The sequence below is a fragment of the Sitophilus oryzae genome, unplaced genomic scaffold (assembly GCF_002938485.1).
Source record: "Sitophilus oryzae breed Bouriz unplaced genomic scaffold, Soryzae_2.0 scaffold_888_pilon_pilon, whole genome shotgun sequence".
Taxonomy (NCBI): Eukaryota; Metazoa; Arthropoda; class Insecta; order Coleoptera; family Curculionidae; genus Sitophilus; species Sitophilus oryzae.
In genome coordinates, this window is record NW_022147514.1 from 112,413 (window position 1) to 133,648 (window position 21,236).

Here is a 21,236-nt window from a genome sequence, read left to right on the forward strand (position 1 = left end):
AAAAAAAAAATGTGACCTACAGAATGAAGTCGGGCATTGCAGATCATGTGCGGTTCAAGCACCACAACATAAAATGGTCGGAAGCCCGGGTTGTCCACAAAGAACCCCGTTGGAAAAAAATTAATTGCAATTTTAAAGAGGCCATATTCATTTCTATCAATAGTAAAATCTTTAGCAATCCAAGTATGGAAATTTCAACAAATATGGCAACCACTCATAAAACGCTCCGATCAGCTGTTCTTAGTTGAGACTCATGCTTGACTTCACACAACTAATTCACTGGTGAATGCTCGGCTCTAGTATACAGGGTGTCCCAGATATAAGTATTTTAAGGGGTGGTAGATCTCGATAAAAGAAATATATTTTCTCTTTATCTTTTTTTAAATAAGTCCAAAATAACGGAGTTATTTTACTTTGAAAATTAAAAAAAAAAAATTTTGCTAAAATTTTGAGAACCACTGGATCTTTTCTGTATTTTCTTTCTTGTAAATTTAATCTACTACCTATGTTGTCATATTATCAAGAAATTATGTTTTTTAAATAAAAACTAAAAAAAATTCCAAAAAATTTTTCAAAAAATTCCGAAATTTCAATCGATTTTTTTTTTCGCAAAAAAAACTCATAGGCGTGTTTCTGGGGTTGAACTATACTACCAGTTAAAATACTTGCACTTATTTCTGGGACACCCTGTATAAGCTCAGTAGTTTGTTAGTTTTTTACTAATAATTTGATACCATACATTTTGTATTTCGAGTGAAATTGTCGTTATGAACCGCATATTTATAAACCATATGCGAAATTGTCAAAAGTTGGCATATGATATGTCATTCTATTCAGAGTCTCATTTTCTATCGAATAAAGTAAATAAATACCGAGCGTATCATTTAAAAATTAAAAGTTGTAGTCATTTCCGGTGAAACAGAAAACCTATAACCTGACCAAAAACAATTCAATACGCCCAATCAATCCTAATTTATATCATATACTAACATACCAAATTTCGTTTTTTTATCTGAAATAATAAAAAAATTGTAGCTACTTTGAAAAACTTTTTTAGTAAGTGATGTATTTCCAAATATCATCCATAATAAATCTTTCTATAAACCAAACATAATGATATTCTGATTTGCCATTGCATTACATTGCACTATCAGCTCTATCGTTTGTTTTTCCGTGGAAATTTATTACACAGGTGAGTTAATGCATTTTTGATGGCCTACAATTATTTATTGCCTTTTTACTTCATTGCATTCCATTTTTCTTTGTACACCTATTTGTCCTTAATTGCTTTAGGGTTTTTACATTTTCTAGTGGCTATTTCATTGAATCAGAGCTAATATATTAATCATTTCTATTAGGATTCTAAAACATATCGATTTATATGATTTATAAATTGTGGTGATTATAACTTATTACCTTCCTCTTTTTTTAAATTTAATTTCATTTAAAATGGAATATTATATAAAAAATAATACTGATTAGGTATCATACATTAATCTTATTTTTGCTAGGGAACAACCAAATGTCAAAAAACTCTGGCCGTCATTTTGTGGCCGTCAATAAAATTGCAACTGAGGTATTAAGAAAATAATAATTTAAAATACAATTGAATATAAATACGAGAAGATCCGAGAGTCGAGAATTCACCCGTGAATTAGTTGGGTGCAGTCAAGTATGAGGTTGTTCACTCAGAATACCTGCATTGGAGCGTTTTATGAGTGGTTGCCATATTGTTGAAATTTCCATACTTGGATTGCTAAAGATTTTATTATTGTTAGAAATGAATACGGCCTCTCTAAATTTGCGCTTTTTATGGGGTTCTTTGTGGACAACCCTGGCTTCCGACCATTTCATTTTGTGGTGCTTGGACCATGATCTGCAATGCCTGACATTGTTTCACCTCTTTGTGTTTGTTTAAGGGTTCCGTACCCAAAGGGTAAAAACGGGAACCCTATTACTAAGACGTCGCTGTCCGTCCGTCCGTCCGTCTGTCACAAAGGTCTATCTTATGAACCGTTATAGTTAGACAGTTGAATTTTTTACAGATAATGTATCTATGTTGCCGCTATAAGAACAAATACTAAAAACAGAATTAAATAAATGTTTATAAATAAAAAAGTACTTTCACTAAACATTATCTTTTAAGTAAGAATTTTACATAGAATCTTTCAAGTCCTCGGTGGCCGCGTGGTTTAAAGGACTTTACGCTGCTATGACGTTGGAGCCGTATTAAGGCAGGTTCGAATCCTAGTCAAGGCGACTTTTTTTTAATCGTTTTTTTTTTAATTTTTTACATATTTATTTTTACTTTTTATATATTTAATATTGATTAATACAATTTTTAGTAATGTGTTTCTTCATTTTTTTTAAATTACTTATACGCGCATTCAAAATTTCAGCTTCAGCGGAAAAAAGTTTATAATAATGTTACGGGGATTCCGTGGGTCCACTAATTTAAACTCACGGTAAAATACTTAACGAATTTATTTTTCTCACTCTGTACACACATCTTATACTATTTACAACACAATTTATGCAACTACTATTACTCTAACGGTTCTGGCACCTTCGCCAATTAATTCACAATTTAAAACGCGGTATTATCAAACTTCAAACTGTCCCAATTGCCGATTACGCGGGCTTATATACGCTATTGACTGTTTCTCGAACCTTCTACAATTCTCGGAGAGCGTTCTACTTCCTACTGGAAAATTCTACTGCTGTCCGATTCGCTTTTGCACTTAGCTAAGAGATGGCGCTTCCACAAAAACGTCTTCAGATTTGTTAACAATGCAGGCAACCAGCAATACACGTTTTTTAGTTGCTCACTTCTCCGACAGATGACGCCACATACACCTTGACAATAATATAGTGTCTATGTCTAATGTTGTATAGATAATGAATGATACGGAACCTTTCGTGCGCGAGTCCGACTCGCACTTGACCAATTTTTATGTTCGTCAAGTCACGAAGTAACTCAATCGATTGAGAAAGAGAAAAACGATTGAGAAAGAGAAAAACTTCTGTCTACCATTTCTATATGTTCTTGTCAATAGAAGCAATGGATCCATTGTACTGCTGTATATAGAAAACCCACACATCTGAACTCTCGGCTATTTACATTTGATAACAGTCAGTGATACTTCTGACCGAAACGTTGTGTAAGCAAAATAAATAAAGACAATGGAACTCCGAAATTCTTTTAGTTTTAATACTGAATCATTTTCTACCACATTCAAATTAATATCAAATATGTATTATACAACATTATGTATTTGTAAACTTAGTAAATCCATCAACACTTAATATCATTTAGATTAGATTGATACTTCTTTACTAAATAATCCAAATTACATTAATTAAACGAATATCAGCTAAATTCAGTGAAATCTAATAAAAGAGACCAATTCGGGTTCCATAAAGTGATTATTAACGATGATTTCAATGCAATATCTGATACTATTGTATAGAATTTGTACCAAAAATCAAAGGGTATATTCAATCGCGGATCTCTACCCGAGTTAGAGCCAACACATTCAAAAGCCTATTACATAAAATAAATAAATACACTGTTAGGACTAGCGCAAATGTAGAACTCATCAAATACAGGATCATACCTGGCGATTTTACTACCAATGCAAACAACAGAGTGAAAATATATTAAGCAAAATTTAGATGCCAAATAACGCCCCAATAACTGTAAAATACTGCTAGAACGGTCTTTAAAATCTTTATATTTTTACTATACAAATTTTAACTTAAAACACAAATAAATATTTTATCAAAAACTAAACGTTCTCTAACCCAGTGTGAGTACATATCAAAGCAAAACCTTTGAAGGCAGGTAAAAGGACAATAACTCACAATCTTTCAGTTATTTAATTTAAATTTTAATGCTTAAAAAAGCAAGGGGGGCGACATGTTTCGGGAATTTAAACTATTCCCATCATCAGGCCCAAAGACAAAAGTCACCTAGGAACTACAACCACACGGAAGAAATAAAATTAGTTAGAGCTGTTAACATTTACACAACTCTCTCATTTTAATTATAAATTGTATAACTCTTCAAGAAGGAAGCCTTTCGTTGTAATTTTATTTCTTCCGAGTGGTTGTATTTCCTAGGTGACTTTTGTCTTTGGTCCTGATGATGGGAATAGTTTAAATTCCCGAAACATGTCGCCCCGTAACGTAAAATTTAAATTAAACAACTTAAAGATTGTGAGTTATTGTCCTTTTACCCGCCTTCAAAGGTTTTGCTTTGAAAATATTTTATTTCTCTAAAAAAATTAATAATTTCCCTCGAGAGTGGAAAAACGTATACAGAGTGTTTCAAAAAACATATGTCACCTCCCGTGGGGAGATTTCTCGCGTAAAAATATGACTTATTTTTCATATCAACATAGGTCCGATTCTGATTTGTTTCGTAGCTACAGGGTCTTAAAGTCTTATTAATAATCTTTAGATTTATTATAATTTTCTTCCAAGTTACTATAAGTACTACATATTTTAATGCTAAAAAAGTGCCAATAAATTTATCAGAGACGTGCATATGGGTTATCATTGGAATATTTTTCAAAAAAAAAACATGTGCGCCACTAACTTTTTTTCTTTTGATATTAAAATTGTGTAGGCCATTTAATGCCAATTAGAAGTTATCTCTTGATAGTTTGTCGAATTCGGCTTCCTTGATAAGATAAACGCATTTTTATTAATCAAAATTAATAAAATTAAAATTAAAATAAAATTAATTATATATTCTACCTAATTTATTATTAAATGTTATTGCTAATAGTTATTATTTCTATTAGTCCAACATACCGCAATTTCAAATAAAAAATAATGGTATTTAAGATGCATAATTACAAAAAAACTAATTTTAAAAAGTTTTAGCATCCTATAGCTCTAAAACTCTGCATTTCCATACCCATGTTTATAGGAACTTATATAATACTTATTTAAAATTTTCGCAAGTTAATGATATTATTTTTTTAAAGGTTGCTAAGCAAAGGTTTTTAAAGGTTGTTAGATCAAGGCAAATTAATAAAATTGCGTTTATCAAAAAAGTATTAAGACACCCTGTAGCTACGAAACAAAGCAGAATCGGACCTATGTTGATATAAAAAATAAATCTTATTACGCGAGGAATCTCTCCACGAGAGATGGTACATGTTTTTTGAAACACCCTGTATAACGAGAAATTCGCATATCATCTTATATTTGATGAGTATAATCATTGGTGATGGGAAAAACCAATTAATTTCAATAATCGTGTACTTGAGTTTGGTTTGGTTTGGTTGCGATTGCAATAACAGAGTGATCGCTCGAGCGAAATATCACTCGTATTTAAAAATACGGTTTTTCACCCGTCGCTTGTTGGAAGTACTCGTTAACGCCAAGCAATAAGTAGCGTGCGCAGTGATGAATGACAAATAGCAAGCGACGAGCGATTCGCTTGATAGCTTGATTTAGTTTATTTCAAAGCATTGTCGATGTAGGTCGTAAAATTGTGTCCTTTTGCCCAGATACGTAACGGATATATACGGCGTCGTATAAATACGTTACCTGCAATGTATGTAGAAAATTCTCTCGGCTTTTTATCGAGTATGTCACATTGAAATCGGATTTCAATTTATTTCATTCTAGGATCGCTTGCGTTCGTCGCCTGGTACTTGTCACTTGCATCGCTCTTTCATAATCGAGCGATGTCGGTTATTTCAATAATCGAGTACTCGAGCGAATTTTCGCTTGAGTGATCTCATTACTAATAATCATTCAAACTGTTAATACTATGGGTAATATTATTTATAGTATTGTAGCTTTCATTAGATCTAGAATCGAGAGATCTAAATAAATGCCAGGGCTTCTATTTCACATTTTAATCAACTATTTTATTATTATTAAAACGATTGTTCCAATTGTTTTAGTGCATATAAAGTGATAGTAGTGTTTAACAGCTTAATTAAAATATGCATATTGGTATGAAGCGTTTTACGTTACTTATTATACAGGGTGGTCCGAACTGTATTCCGGCAGCATATTCTGCTGATAAAAATAAGTAAAAAAGTTCATATAAATGTATGTCCTAAAATGCTTAGTTTCGGAGATACAGGGTGTAGAAGTTTTATTTTTATTTTTTCCAAAAAATTTCTGAAGTAACGTCAATATTTGGATGAAAATTGGTGTCTGGGACTATTGTGACATGAGAAATTTGATTTTGTCAATATGACTCCTATTTGTAGGGGGCGCCACCTACATGTGTTCTAACTATTTTGATAACTACCTTTGATGAACTTTCGATGTAACAAAAAATAATTTATTACATTACATCTTATTAATGAGTAAAAAAATAAAACAGGGAAAGAACCGGGATTTTTCGGTTTTGAACCCTAATTAGAACATAAAGAGAATATAAATTATAAAAAGAAATAGTGTAAATAGAAATTAGAAATGCAATACCTATATTGCAAATGACACAGAGGCCTCTTGTTATGCTATGAATCAAAAGACATGTATGATTCTCACTTTTTTTAAATACTTTTCCTTTTTTTAATACTCAGATTAATTATACTTAGGTTATTAAACGTATCAACCAGATTACTCAAAATTTTCTTAATATATTGACTAATAATTATAATTTTTCTTTCCAGATTGCCCCCAATCCACGGTCCACAAAGCCCCCTGCACAGCCCCCTCTACGAACAGGCCAGTATCTACCGGACCTTGCCCTATTCCAGGTCGCACAGCCCCTTCGTTCAGGGAGTAGCGGTACCTCGAATCCCTAGACAGGGTGTTGGATACGTGACTATTCCCCGACGACCGAGGCAGCAAAGCTGGAGCTCGGAACCGCCCCCGAATATGGAAATGATCAGCGAACCGCTCTACGACAATCTGGGTATGAGAAGATCGGCTAACGGTAAGTGAAAGCTCAGAATATTGTCATAGTTTCAGGAAATTGTGAATTTATAGGGTAAAAAAACGTATACACTATGCCAAAAATGCTATGCTTTGAAAATGTTTTCGAATCTGCCAGAAAGCACTCTGAATCACCTAACTACTTTAATAAACATATTCATTCCAAATTGGTATTTTTCCAAAATGTCTTAAGACGGCAATAATCATTCCTCTGCATAAAGGAGGAGACAAAGAGCAACTATCGTCCAATTGCACTCCTTCCAACGCTATCTAAGATCATAGAAAGGTTGGTTAAAAAAAGGCTGGTATCTTTTCTGTTTAAGTACAAAATACTTACTGAAGATCAATTTGGATTTCTAAGCAACAAGTCCACAAATCACGCTATGTTTTACCTCCTTAATAAAGTTTACTCCAGCCTAAATAACCATCATTCTACAGCAACAATTTTCTGTGATTTTTTTAAGGCGTTCGACTGTGTAGATCGTAAGATCCTTAATGTAATACTAGGCTATATAATATTATAAATAAACTGCAGCACTATGGGTTCAGGGGAACATCTCTCGAATGGTTTAAGTCGTATCTGATCAACAGAAGTCAACTTGTGAGGGTGGATACCACGTTGTCTTCTAGCAAGCCAATAGAATGTGGAGTACCTCAAGGCTCAGTATTAGGCACTATTTTGTTTCTTCTTTTTATTAACGACATTGCTAACATAAACATCAGTGGCAAAATATGTCTTTTTGCGGACGACACTAGCTTCACTTGGAGCAACAAGGACATCACGGCACTTCATAGGATTATATCAAATGACTTAATCACCATTAAATCTTGGTGCGATTCGAACCTCCTGAGTCTCAACATTTCTAAAACTAAAGCTTTGTCTTATAAAAACTCGTTGCAGTCTTTTGTAGTTAACAACACCACCATTGACGTCGTAAAATCTGTAAAATTCTTAGGGCTTGTTGTGGACAATTCTCTGAAATGGGACATACATATCAAAGCTTTGTCGAAAAAATTGAGATCTGCCTGTTTTGCATTAAGATCTGTTTCAAGGAGCTTAACTTGTCGGTGGCTAGAACTGTTTACATATTATGCACTTTTTGAGTCGCACCTCAGATATGCCCTTCCATTCTGGGGTGCGTGTTGTGCGACTCAATTTGACCGCATTTTCAAGCTCCAGAAGAGAGCTGTTCGATATTCACTGGGACTAAACAGCAGAACTCATTGCCACGACTTTTTTAAAAAATTAAAAATATTAACTCTTCCTTCCTTATTTATATTTGAATCCGTTTGCCTAATACGTAAGCATGTATCAGCTTCTCAAGAAAGGCCATCTCACACTTATCCACTCAGGAACGCGGAGCAAGATCTTTATCTACCTACCCCACGCTCAGAGTTAGTTAAAAGTTCAATATTATACAACTCGAAAAAAATGCGCAATCACCTGCCATTTGAAATCAAATCTATAACATCATCTTCTTTATTTCGCAAAGCATTGAAATCTTATTTACTAGACAAAGCTTTCTACGCCGTAAATGACTTATATTTTGATAATCGAATTTGATCTTGTAAACACTGATCTAATATTTGCTATTACTATATTTACTATAAACTTCCAAAATAGTTTTGAATCTTATTTTTATTTTTTTTTATTCTTTGACAATGTAAACATTTATAAATGTTTATTTTAAACAATAAGACTGGCAATGTAATTTGTATACTTGTTTTGTATTCTCCTTTGTTTGTTTGTTTAATTTACCTTTGTCTAAAATTTTTTGACAATAAAGACATTTATTTATTTATTTAGAAACAACCCGAAACATGTCAAGGTCGCATTTCGTTTTTCAACTTTGTACGCATTTCGATTTATTTCCAATTGTCTTGACCCACTTCGCTTTGCCTCGACCTACTTTCGATTCTTAAAAGCACCTGAAAACTACTCGTGAGGAGAGTGAGGGTTTTTTAGCGTTTTTTGTCGCCTCATTCAATTTTGTTTTGTTTTGAGCTATTTCCAAAACGTGGCGGTATCTGTATCGGAGGCAAAGGATTTTTTTTTCATAAACCCTAGTGATATAAGTATACCTAGACGTTTCCAAAATAGCTGTTGTTACGATAATATTTCGTTAATTACATCTCGTTTTATGTTATATTGATATATATTCCACAGAATTAATATTTCAGCACGCGTTTATTATACAGGGTGTCCCAGAAATAAGTGCAAGTATTTTAAGGGGTGGTAGATCTCGATAAAAGAAACATATTTTCTCTTTATCGCGTTTTTCAAATAAGTTCAAAATAACGTTATTTTACTTTGAAATTTTCCAAAAAAAATAAATGTTTGCTAAAATTTTGAGAAACACTGGATCTTTTTTGGATTTACTTACTTGTAAATTTAATCTATTAACTATGTTGCCATATTATCAAGAAATTATGTTTTTTGACTAAAAACTAAAAAAAAATTCCAAAAATTTTTCAAAAAATTCCGACTTTTCAAAAAGAAATTCGTGAAAAAAACTTCATAGTCGTGTTTCTGGAGTTGAACACTACCAGTTAAAATATCTGCACTTATTTCTGGGACACCCTGTATGTATAGTAGATATTTAGGAACAAAACTTTTCACTGAAACTGCAGAAATAGAATTACAATATTTTTATGATTTAGTTTTAATATAATTAATTAGTATATAAAATTTTATAATATGATATGTTTGTTTACGGCCTTAATTGATTAATATAATAGTAGTATTGCTTGATTAGTAATACTGGTAACATTATCAATATATCCGCTTACGAAAATTATTAATGACCTGATGTCAACAAAAGTATGGTTCACGGACATTATTTAAAAGCATTGTTCTTAAGAGAAATCTGTAAATGATTACTTTTATTAGCAACCAGCATGGTTTGATATAAATCCATTCAACTAGTATTTATTATGCGGAGATTTAGACAATTAAAAGTAAAAAACACAACCAAATTCGTAAACTAAACTTTGCTACAGACTACAGTATAAAATGTTACTTTACCATAACTAGAAATAATCAATAATTAGACGATTTTTTAAATAATTTTTTGTATATTTTGTTCATGAGGCGCAATACCGTCGATTATAAGCCGATAAATGGTAGACCGCTATAGTCACTGTTTTATTTTTTTATTATATTGTAACTAATATAATTCCAATCCTTTTTATTGCTCAATACTACAGTGAGGTGTTTCTCAAAGTTGTACATTCTTGGTATGACACCATATTCACATACTTGAATAGATAGATACACATAGATTAAGAATAAAAAGGGACGAGTTAAGTTAATTTTAATGTAATGGTATACCAAATTTTTTTATGAGTTTGTCTGGAGTAGGTAACCTCTTTAGGTCTATATTATATGTACGCTGATTATATAGTCTGTCCAACGAGAAGATCCTTGACAGTGATAGATGTGTCTATCATTTTAATTTCAAAGTAGTTTATTTTATTTTACAAAGAAATAAGTTGGTACAACTGGAACGCATAGCAGGATATATTTAAAATTTGATTGACAAGATGACAAGTGATTACTTCAAAATATTGTGAAAAAAACTGTATAAAACTGAAAAAATGTAATCGAGTTATTTTATTTAATAAAAACGGTATGTGTTAATACAAAACAAACAAGAACAAGACACTACATACCAAAAAATATAAAAAAGAACTATTATTTACTTTCAAGCTTTATGAAACTACCCGCATTTATGATTATATTTATCAATATAACTTATGTACAAATACAAATTTGTAATATTCCACAGGAATAAATAAAACAACATAGGTAAATAAAACAAACTATTTTATTAATAATAACATCTACCAAATTTTATACCTTAAAGGTTGATTAATTAACTTTAATCTTAATTTTTTTAAACCAGTTCCTTTTGACATTATTTTTCTGTAGTACTAAAATCCATTATTTACCTATCGTGTGATGTCGATATTTTACAGCTACTCCAGTTTTTAGTATGTGTTTAGTCTGATCCTTCTACCATATACGAGATGCACTTATCTACGACGAAATGGTATACAAACTTTATCGATGGCAACTTCATTGGTTTATAAGACTTTCTGCCTGGGCAGCGAGTATTAACCATAAACTGTGCTCTGGGTCTACAGTTAATTTTCACTCGATTTTTCCTCCACTTGACTTCAAAAGACACAAAACACACGTAATAATACGAATCAAAATGCATCATCTTCCAAAACGCAGGGTATTTAACAAAAGTTGACACAAAATTTGAAAAAGATTTTCAAAAGACTTTGACAAGCGTCAAAAATGACAAAAATCTAAAGGCGAGTTCATACGCATCGGCGTCCGTTTGTCGTTCATCGTTCCGTCAAACCAATAAAATTGAAATACGATCTGTCATTTTTTAAATAAACCAATAAAACTGGTTAAAAACAACAAGACACGACGCATGACGGATTTATATTTAAACCCATCCATAGATAACTTTAAAATTATTAGAAACTTTTTTTAGTAAAATAAATAGATTGGTATGGGACGTCATCTGCTTTTCTTCTGTCATCGTCTGTCGAAATCTTACCTGAGAAAAAAAACAGAGTATACCCATATCAAAATGCAGTATCATGTAATACAAAATTATAAATTATCGATTCTTATATATTTTTTATGTATTTCATGTTTTAGTATAATTTTCGTTTCTCTTTATAATATTAATGCTTCTAAAATTTGCTTAAAAATGGATAATATTTAAATATGTAAATTGATGAGTTCCGAGACTCGCCAATTGCTTCGGGCTTATTTTGCAAACCAAAATCACCCTGTTGGAAACTGTTGTTGTACTAACCGACTGTTACTTGTTAACCAATTTCCGCTTAATTAATCTAGAGTTGCATGTTAATTTATTGTCGTTAACTTCGAAGAGGGCGTGGAAGATATTTAGAATAAATTTAATATAAGAAAAAGTTTTATTACTTTTTAAAATAATATGGTAGTTAATAATAGTTTTATAAATACAAGATATGAAATCTATATACAGGGTGGTCCGAACTGTATTCCGGAAACTTCGGCAGCATATTCTGCAGACAAAAGTAAGTAAAAAAGTTCGTATAAATGTATGTCTTAAAATGCTTAGTTTCGGAGATACAGGGTGTAGAATTTTCATTTTTACTTCGAATTTTTCCAAATAATTTCTGCAGTAACGTCAATATTTGGATAAAAATTGGTGTCTGGGAGTTTTTTGACAGGGAAAATTTGATTTTGATGTCAATGTGACTCATACTAGTAGAGGGCACCACCTACATATTTTTAACTGGCTTGAAGAATGATAACTTTTCGTCCGTACCTGTATAAAACTACTGTCTCTTGGTACTAAAAAATGTCTCTTGGTAAAAATCGCTACGAATATTGGTTTTCGAGATATTTGTAATCGAAATTATCAATACCAGTCATCATTGACATAAATTATTAAACATTCGTTGACTAAATAGTTATTAGACATCATAAATTTGAAAGTTTTTGTGCCAAAAGTTCAACAGAAACTGTTTTATAATCATTTTATTGCAGAAAAATTTGTGATTAATTTAAAAAAATAAAAATTTCCCAAATTTATTATTTCAGTGAAATAACTATCTCATTCTATACAACTCAACGTGTTTAGTTTTCGTCAATAATGACATATATTGACTATTTCCATTCTAAATATCTTGAGAACGGTTGCTCATAGCGATTTTTACAAAGAGATATTTTTTACGTAAAAATTCACAGAGATGTATATTTTTTCCCTCAATAGTTTTATACAGGTACGGACAGTTATTACGCTTCAAAACAGTTAAAACATATGTAGGTGGCCCCCTCTACCAGTAAATGTCATATTGACATCAAAATCAAATTTCTCATATCAAAAAACTTCTAGACACCAATTTTCATTCAAATATTGACGTTACTTCAGAAATTATTTGGAAAAAATCGAAATAAAAATGAAACTTTTACAACCTGTATCTCTGAAACGAAGCATTTTAGGACATAGATTTATACGAACTTTTTTACTTATTTTTATCTGCAGAATATTCTGCCGAAGTTTCCGGAATACAGTTCGGACCACCCTGTATATAAATCTCTAAGAGAGTCCTGATTCATTCATCACTGACTCATCAACGCCCAGACCAAACCCTTGACCCTAGAAAGCTGAAATTTTGCACAGGGATTCCTTTTATGGTGTTTACGTGAGATAAGAAAGGATTTTTAAAATTCATCCCCTAAGGGGGTAAAAAGGGGGCGTGGAATATTACAATATTTTTTATTTAAAAACCGGTCAAGTTTCCGAAAAAACGCGTATATTTTATTTTTTTTAAATGTATACAGGGTGTTTCGAAAAATCTGGTCATTGATTAATCACGATCTTGCTTAAAGCGCTTGACGTAAAAAACTGATTTTTGGAAAACGGATTAACTTTAGGGTGTAGAGGTTCGATAAGAAGGGATTTTTCGAAACTCGAATTCGAAGGGAGTGAACCACCCCTCAAATATGAGAATATTTTTTATTTAAAAACCGTTTTAGTTTTAAATATTTTAAGATTTTTTAAAAATTGATACAGGGTGTTTCATAAAATATGGCCATTGAGTAATCACGATTCTGCTTAAACTGCTTGACGTTTAAAGCTGATTTTTACCAAACGGATTGACTGTGGGTGTAGAGGTCCGATAATGAGGGGTTTCTCGAATCTCAAATTCCAAGAGGGTGAAAACGCCCCTCAAATATTACAATATTTGTTATTTAAAAAACGGTTAGTCTTTCGGGAAAACATACTTGGACACGCATAATTTATTTTGTTTTTCTATATATTGTGATTTTTTTTTTAAAATCATACAGGGTGTTCCAAAAAGTTGGGTAATTGATTAACCACGATTTTGCTTAAACTGCTAGACGTAAAAAGCTTATTTTTGGCAAACGGATTTTTCGAAAGTCAAATTCCAACGAGATGACCCCTACCCCTACCCCTCAAATATTACCAAGTTATATAATAATATCGCCATATTGCTTTTTCTCATGCTGACATAAATGTGAGAAAAATTTATCCAGTTTGTATGTTAATGGAAATTCTTGCTTTGCTTTATCAACACCATTACAAATGATTAATTCGACGCGAACGAAGTCGCGGGTACACGCTAGTGTTTTGATAAAATCGAACATAAATTATTCAAACAGGTGACAAAAGCATTAACGCAATTTGTATAACTATAATCTTCATAAAATGATGATTACTTACACAATCGCCACTTTGTGTTGATTGTCGCACAATGGCTACAAACTACTTCTATTATTAATAAAAAATGAGTAGGTAATAAAATAAATTGCTGGGCATAATTTTGTATACGTATTCAAATGTTATATCATATCTTTAATATTGAAATGAGCCTTTGAGAACTTTATTTATATTTTGGCATACGCCTGATACCATTTTTGAAATGCTTTGCTTGAAAACTTTGAATGAATAACCTAAACTGGTATGTGAGTCTCCAGTTGCAAGGAATCTTAATGTTATGACCAATTCTTCTTTAACTCTTCTTTTAACTGGAATAAACTTCGTAAAAGTTATATTTTTTCTTTCTATACGGGGGCCAACTAAATTAATAAGTCTTTCAAAATCAGTAGCGGACATGCGATAAAAATTATTAAAAAACTTTCTGTCTGTAAATCGCGTAGAAGTTTACTTTCACTGTGCTGGGATTTACTTTTGAAATTATTAGACATCCAACACCGTCTTTTTTAGGGTTCCGTACCACAAGGGTAAAAACGGGAACCCTATTACTAAGACTTCGCTGTCCGTCCGTCCGTCTATCTTAAGGTACGCGCACACTGACCAGAGCCGCACGCGCCGCATCGACCGAAGAAAAATATGGTTTGCATTACTCTCAATGAAGGTGTGCACACTAGCCAGAGCCGCACGAATCGCATCGACGAAAATGCGGCCAGCATTGTTCGACCAGAATGATTTTCGGTAAATGCGGCTAGTGCTGCTGACGTCACACGCAATTCCTTCCACTCTACGTAGGTAACCGCAGAGGAGATTAGAAACTCAAAATGCTAAGAAAGTTCGCAAATTTTTCATGGCTCATATTGAAAAATTTTTAGTTCATCCTCAATTAAATATAGAAATAATGTGGATTTTTGCAAATTTTGTGAACCTATAACTTTCGATTCTTTTCCGTGATTTCTTCTTCTTATATTAGCAAGAAGCTTATAATTATTTCATATTCGTTGTTATTCATTGTCGAGAGATATTAAAAAACACGCTTATCACCGCAGACAGGATTCCGGAAGCGACTGATGAGAAATTCGATTGGCAAATACGGGTGTAGTAGGGGCAAAAAGAAATAAAATAGCGAATAATGCGGCGCGTTCGGTCGTAACCACCGTAATAACAAGGCCTGACAGCTGTGACGAAAAAATCTCGTGACGTCACCAACTGGAGGCCTAACTCTATTTAGCAGCGTTGATAATTACCCAATAAAAGTTCAAATTGTGGATCTTTTTTCACTCAGTAGATATATTTCGAAGTTTTAAAATGACTTTTTCCGAGTTTTTAAAAATATTATAGTATATAAAAATAGTTTTTAATAGAATACGGAAAAAACCATACCAGTCTTCTATAACCTATATACCAATAACTTCTCACTTTTTGTCAATAAAGTCTCACTTTTTGTCAATCAAATTTAATAAAGGAATATTTTAAGTTCACAATAGTGTATAGTATGAGAAAAAAACAATAAAAAATAGATATTTTTTATAGTATATATTATGTATTTCATCCATATTTTACGCCCCCTACTCAGGGGCGACGGTGCCGCTCGGCGGCGCCTGTCGTAGCGGAGTGTTATTGCCGCAGTTGACAGTCATCGATTTATCGGTAGGTGTGTGGACGTGGTAATTATAATCGATAACAGAAGGGTGAAAAAGTTCTATTTAAAGTTCTATTCAGAAAAAGTAGCTGGGAGTCAGTACAGTATTTGAGTTCGACATTTATATGAAACCAAAAAGAAACTTAGGATTCAGTCATTAATGTCCCTAAAATCTACTTGTTTTGGTTCTATAAAAATCGATACTTTTTATGATTTTATCATGACAATACCTTGTCTAAAGAAATACCACGCGATACAAGTACCATATTGAATCAGATTGGTTTAACATCGACATTACTATTTCTGAACAAGATATCGAAAGTGTGAAGGAAGAAAGGCCTATTATTGCTTATTTAGAAGGATATTGCTGTTATATTGTTTTAAATGAAATTAAATGCGATACATGTAAGAATAATTTAACATTTTCAGACAACACTGATATTGAACAAAATTCACTTATAAAAAACCTTACTAAAGGCAGTCTTGGGTTTCCAAATGATATAGTTTTATTTGAATATATAATTTTTAACAAATTTTTGCAAAGCCATGAGGAGTTTCTGAAAATTCACAATAAGAAATATTTTTATCAAAAATATCTTTGGATTACATTAAAGGTACATTCAGGCTGAGAGCGTCGAGCGTCGCGTCCGCGTGTCGAAATGCAATCAATTCACTTAACTTAAATTAGAGCGTTCAGGCAGACAGCGTCGCGTTTGGCGTTGCGCTAGTATCCGCTGAGCGTCGCGATGTTCACGGGGTTCGAGTTCAATGGGGCGGACGCGACGCAAACGCGACGCGATGCTCGACGCTCTCAGCCTGAATGTACCTTAAAAGTAATAACACCATTATTAAAAGTTCCGTAATGTACTATTTATAATGCTAAGTTATTGTAAAAATTGTCATAATCTATTAGAAATACACGTCTGAAAAACTACTGTTGTAAAAAAATGATAGACTTGGAAAAGGAAATAAAAGAAACTTAGACACACTTACAGCATAAATAAATACAATGACGATGGATAATGTGAGATGGGATATCAATCTGATGGTTTTTAAATTTTATTAGGCAGGTTCGAATACTAGTTTAAGACGACTTTTTTTAATAGTTTTTTTTTTAATTTTTACATATTTATTTTTACTTTTTACATATTTATTATTGATTAATACAATTTTTAGTAATGTGTTTCTTCATTTTTTTTTAAATTACTTATACGCGCATTCAAAATTTCAGCTAAATCGGAAAAAAGTTTATAATAATATAATATCTAATGTATAGATAATGAATGGTCCGGAACCCTGTTACCTCCCCGTTTGGGAGGTGGGTTCAAAATTGTACCTATATAAAACACCAAATTTTAGTTCAATGTAATTACACAATAAAACACAGATTAACAAGACAGACGTTTATTCAGATGTAGGGTAGCTCATCATTTGAAACAATACAATTTAAAATGGTTTAAATAACTATTACAATAATATAGAGAAATTAAAATGACTATATTATAAATTAAATATTTGCAATAATTGGTAATACTGGTTACCAGTTAGTGTAACCTAGATTATAAGATTACCTACTCTACTAAAATTTAATACTAAAGAAAAACGGGGTACCCACTATATAAATGATGCTTATAATTACTAAATAAATGATCTTTAACTAAAACTATAAATCAGAAGCAACAAAAAAATATAGGTACAATGTTTATTAAGTACTCAGGAACGAGAGGGAGCTAATAAAGAGTTTGGTACTTAGCTTTTATACGTAAGGGTCCCAAAAATCCCCTACGCCCGGATCTGCCGCACAAGCAAAAGGCCCAACCACGTGGCTTCCCCTTAGCTTATCAGTTGGTTTGAACGTCTAAGGTTTGAACAGGAACCTCGCTAGCCAGTCGTGAAAACCCTCGTGGAACCAAGCCGGTGTGTAAAGGAAACCCAAACCAAGGTGCCCAAACTGTGGGCGATTTCCTTGGAAATAATACAAAAGATGCAACGCTATTAGTTTCGTCTCAATCCAACCGTAGTTGTATGATATAACTAATATCAATTAACCGTAGAGAATTATTAACCTTTCCCAAAATCAAATGAAAGGATTTTTCAACTCAAAACGTGACTTCACTGCCAGCGTGCCGAAAAGAAAAGAAAAAGGAAATCACCAGACAGGTGGGCGCTTGGAATTTTAATCTCGATACCCCCTCCTGATATAAATTTAGCTATAAAATCCCTACGTATATCCGCAACCAGTTAAGTACCAATGTTGCCAGGAGTAATCCGATAATAAAAGAAACTTAATAATAAATTAAATGCAATTACAACTAGATACAATTGATAAGAGTTTAAGATCATTAATAAATAAAAGTATTAAAATAAGTTAAATGCTAAAATTAATTATTTAGAGACTAAATATGAGTGAGGTGAAATATGATTTAAGAAAACTTCAAGAAGCTGGCAACACCGTTAGACCCGTTGATGATTTGACGTTTCTGCCCTAACCACAAATTAATTAATCTAAACAAAAATCACAATCAGATTATTTATTAATAATAATTATTGAAGGTATTATTGTTATTAAAAAGGTATGTACATCGTTTCATATAATATAATTAATATAATATGGTTTCCCTTTGTAGCAACCAAACAACTAACAAAATGCAATGAATATTTCCACTTGAACAGAAGTAAACAAATACCAAAAGTAAGTATATAAAGTGGTTATTATTAATATTACTTTAATTAACGTTATTTTAGATAAATAAGAAGTCTTTACACGATGCATTTACCCTTCCATAACCTGAAGAATAATACCTCAAGATCGAGTCAAAGATATTATTTACAAAATATTACATTTGGCTAAAAATACAACAATATGAAGTTAAATTATGATTTAAAGTTAATGCACATTTACTTTACTTGTAAATAGAAAATAAATAAATAATTAATATGTGTTAAGAAATGTATTGTTATATTTTATTAACGTGCCATCTTCAAGGTTATAAATAAAATAATAAATCACCACATTCACCATATATCAATTAAAATAAATATAAGAAAACTAACTCCCCTTTAAAATATATAACCGTAACAACCCTTCGTGCGCGAGTCCGACTCATAATCCGACAAATAGAAGCAAAAGCGCGAGCAGGATCACGAGCAATGTGGACGCACCTTTACTGTTTTATATTCATCTGTAGCACCCTGTAGAGTGGTATTTGTTTTTCTCACTACGTATTCGGCAAATTACATGGGGCGTCTACTATTTCAACGCACACATCCGGCTTAATAACGAGATTAGCCGGCTGGCTCTCTTTTTTCTCCCTTTCCCGGTTATTTTCGCCTCGGCGCTCGTCACCTACGTGACGTAGGCGCCTCGTAACGGCAATTAGCGTATGCATTATGCAGAGAGCGGGGTTCGCGATACGATACGCCTCTAGATTTATTAGCTTGCGGCTGCCTTTTCGTCGCCCCTTTGTTTCGGACAAATTGCGAATTGTACATCAGGCAGGTTCTTCTGTTCAAAAAGCGAGGAAGTATTTATTATGTTTCTATATCGCGTAACAAAGAAATCGTTCAAAAAGAAGAAAAAAGACTCAAAGACTCTTTTTTCTTTTGGATTTATAAACCAGGTCTCTTGGGAATAATGGCCGCCGTTTTAAAGAAATTGTTTCATTGGGGGCCATTTTATAACTTTTTATATAATAAATTTCAGATTTATGTTTAAATATACTATACGATCAAAAAGTTTATGATCAAGCATTCTTTGACTTTGACAGTTAAAAAATTCTAATTTAAATTGAAGAAATTGCAAGAGGATTTTGCCAAAAATTATAAAATAGTGAGAATTAGAATTAAATTTCAAATGTTCTATTCCATGGTACTGACTTATATGCTGGGACATAACATACTAGACACCGTACTGACGTTGCTAATTAATCCCATCAAAAACATATACAGGGTGTCCCAGGCTGAGCGTGCATTAGAATTTTCTACAGAACCACAATATCTAGATCGGAGATTTTTTGCACATCATTTTATTTTGCAACGATATCTATCGATTAAAAATATTTTCAATATGGCGGCACTTCCGGAAATACCGGAAGTTGACAGCAACTTTCTTATATTTTAAATGGGTGCCACCATTTTTTATTACATACTTACCTAAATTCTCTGTAAAATTCTATGAATATTGATGTTAAAACACTCTATATCTAACATTAACCGTTTTTGAGAAAAAAAAATATTTAAAATTTTTGGACGAAAAAAGCTACCTGTCAAAAAAATGTGTATAGCCTAAAAGTCAAATTTAGTGATTACCACAGCCCCTGTGACATAAAGAGAAGACATGTGGCTATCTATTTCAAAAATAAAATTGTTCAAATGTCATATAATAATGACGGTAGCTGTCATGGAATTGAGCGATTAAATAATTATCATAAATCATTTTTTTCAAATAAAAACCCACTTTTTTATTTCACTAATGAAAAGGTTATACAATTTGCTACTTTTTAACTATATATGTTCCTATACCTAAAGTAAATCTATTTTAAGTTATTTAAGATTTAATTTGAAAACGTATATTTTTCTTCATTTTATCTAGCTTCCTTTGACATTAAGTGTCAAACGGTCAGACAATTTATTATCCTCTGTCAGAAAACGAATTATTTTAATTTCCTATATCTTAAGAATTTAAAAAGTGTATTTATAAAAATATGTCTCGTATTTTCGCTCTTTGGTAATATCTAATATTTGATATTATTGCAAACAAAATGCACGCTCAGCCTGGGACACCCTGTATATGGTTATGGGTTATACAATGGTGTATGGTGTCCCAAGGTTGAGACCGGTAGTCTTCTATCTAGCCACGTAACCCTTTGACCTGGTCCCGCAATTATAGGATTTAGGTTTTTGGTGAGGTTGTCTCTTCTGGGTCCGACTTGACATCTAGCGGGTAGTTAGGCAAGGACCCCACACACCTTCTGCCCGTTATACATGACCACAGACAGTAGAGAGTGCCTGGTATGACGGACAGGGTAATCCCATCCGCCATCGTTATATCATAGTTTAAGGAAAAGAGTAGTTGCACTCTCGCATATATTTTCTGCCAGTTTTTACAAGCTGGCAGGTTGCAAAGCGTTTCAGTTGAATTCGGTCCCTCGAGCTGTGAGGTTCGAGCGTTGCGTCCGAGCACAGGGACGGATTGACAAAAAATGAGTGCCTTACGATTAATTATTATGTGCGCTGCGATTAATTATGGAAATAATTCAAAAAATTGTTCTTTGAACCTTTTTAGATTTCCATCGGATGTAAATCGGCAAAAGCTGATAGTAATTATCAATTAACATTTAATTATATTTGTTTATTTTAGAAGCTGAGATATTATGTAATTAATTAAATGTTATTATTTTTTTAGCATGTGTGCAGATTTTAAAAATAGT

The 21,236-nt window shown here is 32.3% G+C and overlaps 1 protein-coding gene across 1 annotated transcript in view; it reads left to right on the forward strand.

Annotated features, from left to right (window-relative positions):
* Positions 1-21,236, forward strand: part of LOC115890592 — a 98,314-nt gene that overhangs the window by 45,890 nt on the left and 31,188 nt on the right. Inside the window, exon 3 of the mRNA XM_030910867.1 lies at positions 6,648-6,913. Coding sequence (XP_030766727.1) covers positions 6,648-6,913 — 266 coding nt within the window. The remainder of the gene's footprint in view (positions 1-6,647; positions 6,914-21,236) is intronic.